This window comes from Oryza sativa, chromosome 7, assembly GCF_034140825.1.
Source record: "Oryza sativa Japonica Group chromosome 7, ASM3414082v1".
NCBI lineage: Eukaryota > Viridiplantae > Streptophyta > Magnoliopsida > Poales > Poaceae > Oryza > Oryza sativa.
The window spans coordinates 2,226,372-2,236,214 of NC_089041.1; the positions used below are offsets into that span (position 1 = coordinate 2,226,372).

Below are 9,843 nucleotides of genomic sequence, written 5' to 3' on the forward strand. Positions count from 1 at the left end.
ATAGAATGCAAAATGGAATAGAGTGTGAACTCCAGCTTACAATCACTCACCATGTCACCAGCTCTTACTCCTTTCTGTTTAAGGACTATGAAGTCTAAAACTCTGAAGACAACAACTGTTACAGAAAAAAGGCTAAATGAATAAGTCGAAGACCTCAATTAAATTGAGACCAAATTAAGTTTCACCTTTGACATACACTAATCCTACCACCCTCAGTGAGTTTCTTAATTAGTATCCTAAATTAAGGAGCATGCATTATTCAACCTCCATTATTCATGCATCGAAGAATATATGCACATTTTTCTTCTTCTTCCTCCTGAATTTCTTGCAGGTCCAAGTACAGATACCGCGTTTCTACGGATCGAAGCAAGCATTGAAATTACAGACAAATATACAAACCGTCGGATTTAATTAATGGGTAGTTATCGAATATCAAGATTCAATCACAATGTGTCACATCCAGGGTTCACTCTATTGGGACAGCCCTTTGTATCGGGGGTCACCGAAATCCTAAAATTTCGGAAATTTCGGCTCGAAATTTCCGAAATTTTAAGCAAAATTTAGTTGAATTTGAACAAATATTACCCAAATTCATAAAAAATTGAAAAATTGAAAAATTACAACCGAAATAATATCGTATCGGAGATGAACGAAATGACCGAAAGTTCAGAAATTTCGGTCCGAAATTTCCAACCCTGGTCACATCAATCTATAAAATGCATCCTTTTTCCTTTAAATTGTACAATATTATAGAGTATGTGTGCCGAATAATTGGGCGGCTAGTAGGAAGGAAGAAGTACATCTATTTTTTCAGAAAGCCCCCTCAATAAGTTCAAATTGTACAACCACACCCCATCTCCTCTCTCTCCGGCGACATTGCGGCGCCTCCGGCCGGCCGGGTTCTCCGGCAGCCACCGCCTTCATCGGCGGGATGGAACTTCCGACGTTCGGCATGCTCGGACGCGTCCCTGTGTTCTCTTCTGCGCAGGCGGCGGCCTATCGATCTCTGTCTGCCATGGACGGATTGAGGCGGCGGCCGGCGGCGGTGTGCAGCTCTCGCCGGAGTGCGGCGCGGCGCCGGCCGTCAACCTGACTCAACGGCGGCATGCATGCATGCAGGCAAGATATTCGAACTGATTGGCACATTATTTTGCTCTAACTGCAGCAAGTTCAGAACTGAGCAAAGGTTTCAGTATTGAAAATTATTTTCGGGAATACGCAAGGAGCGTATTTTTTCCATTAAAAGAAATAAAAGTTATTTACAAGGCAGTATTGAAAATTATACTACTATAATTAATCTATCATATTAGTTCACATGCATGATCTTGATTTCATCACAAGATAAACAATGTAGGAGTACGTATATATACATCAGAAACGCAGCGAGTAAATGCAAATGCATGCAATGCACACAGTAATATATAATTAATCTACAAAGGCTAGCTATCTGACTTCAGAGAAATTCCAAAAATTAGACTAGCTCGGGCATGCAATGATGTAAATGCTGTATATATATATGCACTGTCATGTTCATATCCACTGATTGTTTTTTTTTAACTCAAAATTCGTGCATGCACTAGCTAGATCCATGTGAATGATTACTTAACAAGAAAAGAAAACAAGCATTCTAAGGATATATAAAACATGCAATGCAACAAGAAAGAAGAGAGAGATGTAGAGAGAGAAAGAGAGAAGGGAAGAGGGCCATGCTTGGCACCTCGCACGCCGTACGCAGCGGCCAACAACGAGATCGAGTTCATTGGGTTGGCAGCCATGCGAGCGGCATACAGGGAGCCAGGCATATCCCCTACCTTTTCATCACCTTCACAATCACCCAAAGTACCAAACACACACACACATATATCTCCCCTCCAATGCCGCCATATTGCCACACCAAACTAACTACATCTAAATTAACACCATGAACACTACCTATATCTATATGTCTCTCTTAAAACTATGTCACTCTTTCTTTTCTCCCTTTCAAAGTGGATATGCATGGCTAGCTAGAAGAGAAGATGGATGGATGGATGGATGGATATGGATATGGATACATGGAGGATAGAGCATGGTGTGTTTGTTGTGCTAATGCTGTGAAATGGTGCATGTTTGCATGATGAGAAGGGAGGCCTATCCCTACTTATATAGTGCAGCCACTAGCCCACACCTCCTCTCCTCTTCATAGAATCATACTAGTCAGTGTGGCTACACATCCCTATAACTAAATATATACTCCAAGCAATAAACCATGAGTAATTAATTAACCTAATTATGTAAGCCCACATCCAATGTACACTTGTGTCAATGCACTAATTAATCTGCATGCATGCATGCATGATGAGCTTTCAAGTTTCACCTAAACCCTAGCTAAGCTATAGGGCGTCTCCATGCACATGCATGGTGGTGTGTAAGTAGCACAGACAAACACATGCACACACACATCATTGCAAGATGGAATAAAGTGGAGAGGGGCACTATGCAACCACAGGAAGAGCCACAGCTGGCACTGTACATGTCAAAAGAGTCTCTTCTCTCTTGCTTCTCTTATGTATTGTATACTCCACTTTGTATATATATATATATATATATATATATATATATATATATATATATATATATATATATATATATATATATACATGTACATACATTATACACAGTATGTGTCCTACACAGCATACATCCCATCAAATTGACATGCAAGTTAAACCTAACATAGTGCAATGCATTGGCCATTGGAACATATTTGAGGGATCCTTTTGAACGGGGTACTAAAAACACAAGAACATGAAAAATTGCAGGAATCAGATACCATGTTCTACACGATCCTATAGGGTTACACACGAAGATTTAATTGGTGCGTTACGTTTGGATGGTTCACAGAAATAAATATTGGAATTTTTTTCGAAAAAGAAAATATTGGAATTTTAAAGTGAACTGTTTGCTAGAGAAAAACTAGAGGGAGAAAGGAAGAGAGTGCATTGGACTTCTCAAATGAAAATAAAACATGAGGTATGAGCTCTCGTTATATTTTCCTATAGAAAGGGGGCATACGAAGGCAACCAATAAGAATTTTGGCATATCCCTATTCTTTGATCCAACGTACGGTCCTCATAGGAAAATTTTTTCTAAGGATTCAATCCTCCACAAATCCTTTGAAAATCCTTCAATGCAAAGGAGCCCTGAACTTTTTGTGTACATGTTTGCATAGTTGCATTGCATCATGCATGGTACTCTCTCTCTCTCTCTCTCTCTCTCTCTCAATCTCTCTGTGTGTGCCTGTTTTGCAAAGAGCTGGCTTTCTGGACTGGGCTTTGTCTCTGGGTGTTTGGAAGCAAGTAGGATTCCCCTGTGCAGGACAGATGTGGACCAGACCTGTGTGAGTCAAGAATCAAGATAGCTAGCCATTGTTTTGATTTGTTTCAACCTCTTTCTCCATGGCCATGCATGTGCTACTGCTAGCTAGCTAGCTTCTTGCACATATGCTCTCCTCTTCTTTTTCACAATCAATTATTACTGCTGCTACCCTATTTACTCTTTATTCGTTGCTTGACATGGCAGAGGGTCAAGCTCTAGCTTGAGAAGAATCTTGTCGCTTTATGTCTTGGACTTGGAACATTTCAACCCATGCATTAACCGGCTCGTGTCGATCTATCGTCACTCGAAATATTCTCAGCCAGTGTAGTAACCGCTGTAGTATTGTCTCGAGCTTCCTGTTCCTGTGGCCGAGAAGAGAATGCATAAAATTAATGATAACAATTTATTTTAGCAATTCTGGAATGCACATTCATCAAAGTTAGTTTTGCTATGCACAAATAAATTAGTTTTGCTATGAGAAGAACGTCTGCATATTTATTCATAAAAATAAGTAATTTGCTATGCAGAAGTTTGTATGATTTCTTCTGAATTAAATGTCAATTATTCGATGGAACTCATTGCCTTTCCTCACATAGTCATCTTCGTTGACGACTTTCGATGGTGGTTGCAGTGTATCTTAATTTGCCAAGTTGTTCGGATTATGTCACCGGGGTGGGTGGGTGTATTAAGGATAGGGATGGGAAGAGGAAGGATCCATGGTTTAGACGGAGGCTGGGGAGGGGTGAAGGTAGGTTGACGTATGTGGTAGGACAAGGGAAGATTGGTTAGGAGGGAGGTAGATTTTCAAGGCAGTGAAAATAAGTGGAGGGGTGATCTGAAGGGCAATGGAGATTGGTAGAAAGGGGTAGAGTGGTAGACTTGAAGGCGGTGACAAGAAATGAAGGGTGAGGGGCAATGGATATTGGTAGGATGGGGTAGATTTGAAGGCGGCGACAAAATATGAAGGAGAAGGGGTGAGGAATTGGTCAGAAGGGGGGGGTAGATTTGAAGGCGGAGACAAGGTTAGATTTGGTTAGAAGGGGTAGATTTAAAAGCGACTGTGAGAAATGTGGTTCATGGTAGGCCAAGGGAAGATTTGTTTTTTTTGGTGGGTGGGGGGGGGGGGGTTGAAGGTAGCGAAGTGAAGCTGGAAGGGAGGAGGGAGTTAATATTAACACGAATCTTGGGGTGATGGTAACTTTTCAAATATCGCTATTTGACATTATTTAGAGGCAATCAATCGATAAACAAACAATATGATCCCTTCATTTAACTATTGAAAAAATGTCTATTGTTTTGATCATTTAACATTGTTTACTTTAAAACACTAGTTAGCTAAATGCCTTCACGTTGCAGCAGAGACTTAAACTTAAAATAAAGAGTAAATTTCATAAAACTACAGATACTTTGTACGATCTATCACAAAACTGCATATTTAAGAATTTGTTTCACAAAACTACAGATTCAGTGTTTTCGTTTATCACAAAACTACAGGTACTTTGCATAATATATCACAAAACTACATATTTAAGAACTTGTTTCACTAAACTACAAATTTAATATTTTCATTTATCACAAACTATAGGTTTAGTGTCTTCATTATCACAAAACTACAGGTTTTAGCATTAAAACATGCTAAAACCTGTAGTTTTGTGATAATGGAGACAAAATCTATAGTTTTATGATAAATGAAGGCACTAAATGTGTAGTTTTGTGATAAACGAATACACTAAATCTATAGTTTTGTGAAACAAATTCTTAAATATATAGTTTTGTGATAGATTGTACAAAGTAACTATAGTTTTATAATAAACGCGGAGACACTAAATCTGTAGTTTTGTGATAAATTATGCAAAATACATGTAGTTTTGTGAAATTTACACTAAAATATAAAAAAATATTCATGCTATCTTTATGCACTATTTTTTTTACCGGACCATACGAGAGATAAGGATATCGAGGGGGTGGCGTGGTTCATAAAGTCGGTTTTTTTGGAAAGGTCAGTTTTTGTGCCAAATTGTTTTTTGTTTACTGAAGTTAATTTGGCTTTTGAACGGTTGATGTTTTTTTGTGTGGGTAGGGGTGGGTATGGACGGAACTCCATTTTCAATGTTGTAGAGATATGGAACATTTTTTTAATTAGCATACTTGTACTACTTCCTCTAGCTAGAAATATTTGGCGTTTAGGATAACTTTCAAATTAATGTTCAGTTTAAAACAAGAAAAACGACATGCATGTATTGATGTGCCTTCAAAAGTAGTACCGATCATAATATCATAAACTCATTAGATTCTAACATACAATTAATTGATAGTCAAAGTGTTGAAGTTTGGCTAAATCTTGTCCTAAACATTAAACATTTTATGACATAAGGAAGCACTTAATTTATGCTTGGTAATCTTCTAATTAATTACCTATATGATGTTGGATATATAGATATATTCATGAGATATGTGGTGCGTGGGCCAGTTTATACATGCATCATTCCAGACTTCCCAGTAGATGTCTTCGCTAGAAGTTGAGAGCTAGAGTACATGCACGAGGCCACACTTTTGTTCGATCGATCAATGCAGTCACGCAGATGCAGTGTAGTGGAGAGATCACGTACTCGAGTAGCATGCATGCGCACACGGTGGTGGTGGTCGCCGGCCGGCCGGCCGGGAGATTCGCCGGCGCTCGTGCAGAAGGCAAGTGGCCGGCAGGCATTGCATCTGATCATATGCATGCATGATCTCGATCGATGCTGCAAGAATCATATCATACATATCGATCGATAGATATGAAATCAGCATGAATATGATGCAATGCAGAATGCAGATGAGAGCGAGTGGTAGCTTAGCTTAGCTGCTTGTGTTTGTCCGGCTCCCGTCGCCGTTTTCCTCCCTGTCGGTTTCTGCATGCATGCCAACTGCAATCGTACACCGATACTGTGTACCAGTTTTTACTCTGCTCTCGCTGCAGCTGCAACCGCATCGTTTCTGAATCATCTTCAGACATCACGGCGACACGCTGCCCAGCCCAGCTACCCCCTCCCTCTCCCTGCCTGTCTGCAACAACACATAATGATCCATCAACCTTGCTAACATATAGAAATATACATTTGGTTAATAATATACTCTCTTAACACCCAGTTTTTCAATCGAGAATGCAGGACTATATATCATCAATATATAATATACCTCCAGATTAATTGGTCATGCAAAGCATTGTTGGTGTATGGGGACCAGCAAAATATATTGGAGAGGAAGTACAGCATATATATGTTGAAAAGCAGGGACCAGATCAATAAATGGCTGGCCAAGTGGCCATGGATGTTTTTTCTCTTGGACATTACTGACCTGAGACCACCCCTGGTCACCATCATGTTGGTCTGCTGGACTACCCTGCAGCTGGCCAGCACGCCCCACATGTCGCACGAAACCATTCAGCAGAGCTCCATTAGTTAACCCTTGCAGATTAATTAACTTGATTCAGAGATTAACAAAGAAAAAATTGCTACAAAAAAGCATCGCCACAGTGAGTCCACAGCTAGCTAGATTGGAAGAGAGCATATGGCAAAGGGCTGATGAGAAGAATATTGACACACACATAGCGTCATGCATGTCAGAATTGTATATTTCAGAATTCAGCATTGCTATTGCTATTGCTATTGTTGGTTAGCTGTTTTTTCCTTTCGGTACAATATGACAATATAAGTAGTTAGGAGAATCAAGCTAGAGTTGAGCACAAAATTCCAACCCCAACAGCATGCATGGGAGCTAGTAAACAAACTTTAGATACAGTCTTCCTTTGCTCATGCCCTACATGACAAGAAAGAAATACAAGGTTTAGGCAACCGTTCTAGCAATGTGTCATTTTCATGTAATCACCTATATTGGATGAATGTAGCATGATGCCTGCATTTTGTGCTGCTTTGTCATTTGATCAATGAGGAGTGACTACCCCAAGTTATGAAATGGCCAAGGTGCTAAGATGTCTTTAGCAACGGGACAAAAGCGTTTCAATGAAAACAAAAAGATCCAAGAATCTCAAAAGTTCGGTAAAGAACAAATACATCTTTGAGTAGAAAAATCAGAACTAACCAGACATTGTTTGTAGGACCACCACATGGCACAGTGCTCCATTAGCCTTCTATGGTAGTTAATTTGGTGAACATATCTGAAACCACATTCACTTTCAGTAACTGATCAAGTAAGTCGAGTAGGTATTCGGGCAGCAAATATCTTTGGTATTCGGGCAGCAAATATCTTTTTCACCTGGATTATACCGACAATACCAGATAGTCAACAGTAGTTACCATTTTTTCTGGCTTCCAAATATCCAAAAAATCAAGTTATTACTGTCCAATGGTGCAGGAATACATGCTTTGACGTTACATGTCCTCATGTACAGCCTTCAGCCTCTTTGCAGTGTGCCTTCCAGAATTTAATACGAGCTTTGGCATCACAGAATCACACTTACACAGTTATCCAATCAAAAACATTAGGGTACATATATACATATGCATAGAGTACAATATTAGTGCAATTTTATTTCATAATGCCAGATTGTAGCAAAATATTTGAATTAATAACATTGTTATATTTACAAAAATAATTAGATACTACATCTATGATTTGCTAGGTTACAGGCTAACCATTTTCCTCAGCTGGAAATTGGAATAATTTCCCCATAATAAGTTGGAAACACTAACTAATACCGAAGATATCTTCATCTTAGAGTAAGCGTGCCATGGGTTTCTAACTTACACAATCCATCCTTAGTTACTTTATGGAGGCCAATGCTGATCTTTGAAGGCTTTTATACACTCCATAGTGGATTGGATGCTGCTTGACACGCCCTTCCCCAACTTGGGCAGGTTAACGCCTCCTGAAATCTGAGGGTTTTCATGAAAGTTTAGGAGCCTTTGTCGAGATTCTTTCCTCACAGCCGCTACCTGGCTCGCATAACTGATGGCATCCCAGACCAAGCCTCTGATGATGGTAAAGGTGTAAAACCTAGCTGATTCGAAAGGGATATTGCTTGCGAAACCTACAAACAGGAGGAAATTCTGTTATCCAAAAGTGGAGAATGTAGTTGGTACCTTGCAATAATAGACATAACTAAGGTTGGCTAACTGGCAGGAGGAGAAATAAAACTATGTAAGTTTATAGTAGAGGAGTGTTATTGCTGAACTGCTATGTCTGCATTGCATTTGATGGCACTGCAGTAGCGCGTTTGATGGTAAAATCACTTATGATCTAACATCTGAACAGGACTACATGCATATGGTTAGATTGCTAAATCATGTCGCAGCAATCACATGGGTTGCCAGGTTGCAGGGGATCCCTTATAACAACAGGGAAAGAGCATCATTGAAATAGAGATCCAACACAACGGTGCAGTGTGCACACGTGCATGCTACTGGACATACTGATCTTTTTTTCACACAAACGGGTAGTTGCTTTCATTTTCATTTCTATTCCCACATGAACATTAATTGATTTACTATTACTGAACAAGTTAAAACTCCATTAATTTCCGAGATCCACCAACTGCAGTGCAGTGAAACAGCGTATATTCTGCAGGAACACAATGAAGTAATATCACTGGATAAAAAGAACACTAGCCAGTGATATTTATCTCACCTATATACAGTTATAGATAACAAATCACTTCCACTACCAACTCAACTACTACATGGATTCGAGGAGACAAATATCACCCTCTGGTATTTAGTCTCAATTATCAATAACAAATAATTTCCAATACTAACTCAACATATCAATAACAAACCACTTCCAATACTAACTCAATTGCTATGGATTAGAGGAGACAATTAATCAAACATGGCATGGCAAACGACGCAATCGAAAACTGAAACTGCAGAAGAAGAGAAAGGCATCACCATCACCATCACATATGAGCAAAGAGCAAGAGAGTGGCAATATACCGCTGTGGTACTGGTTCCTGATGAGGCCGTGCTGCGGCAAGCCGACGCCGACGCCGGCGAGCGTGACGCCGACGCTGAACCCGACGCCGCAGCCGGCGCCGACGTAGCCGATGACCTCGGGCCCGAACCCAGGCCCCCACCCAACCCCGCACCCGAGCCCCAGCCCGATCCCCCAGAACGTACCCACCGTCGGGTGCACGGGGTTCCACCTCTCGTACCTCCCCAGCATCCCCTTGATTATCATCCTCGGCTTCACCTGCACCGGCGCCGCCACCTCCACAACCCCCAAACCAAACAACAACAAAAAAAAAGTCAATCTCCGACGAGAATTGCTGGAAATGGCGCGGGAGGGGAGAGAGCATTTCAAGTGGTGGGAATACCTGCGAGTTGCGTGGGGCATTCGGTGTCGTGGACGCGGCGGGATCGGTGGGCGGCGGCGGCGGCGGTGGCGGCGGGTGGTGGATTTGGGGGGAATCGGGCATGTGTGTGGGTTGGTCTCGGGGATTGGATGGGTTGGAGGAGGAGGAGGCCACTTGGCGGGTTGAACAGTGGT

General features: G+C 40.9%; 1 protein-coding gene and 1 long non-coding RNA gene across 2 annotated transcripts; both read right to left on the reverse strand.

Annotated features, from left to right (window-relative positions):
• Positions 1 to 2,834: 2,834 nt before the first annotated feature.
• Positions 2,835 to 7,545, reverse strand: LOC136357153 (uncharacterized). The gene is made up of 4 exons (XR_010742294.1): positions 7,441 to 7,545; positions 6,697 to 6,806; positions 5,967 to 6,405; positions 2,835 to 3,719 (listed from the first exon to the last, which is right to left on the reverse strand). It is a non-coding gene; the product is annotated as an uncharacterized lncRNA (long non-coding RNA).
• A 365-nt stretch (positions 7,546 to 7,910) lies between these two features.
• LOC4342386 (cadmium-induced protein AS8) lies at positions 7,911 to 9,843 on the reverse strand. Its single transcript, NM_001421966.1, has 3 exons — positions 9,671 to 9,843; positions 9,291 to 9,564; positions 7,911 to 8,389 (listed from the first exon to the last, which is right to left on the reverse strand). The coding sequence occupies exons 1-3, from the start codon at positions 9,770 to 9,772 to the stop codon at positions 8,127 to 8,129; spliced, it is 639 nt and encodes a 212-aa protein (NP_001408895.1). The 5' UTR covers positions 9,773 to 9,843; the 3' UTR covers positions 7,911 to 8,126.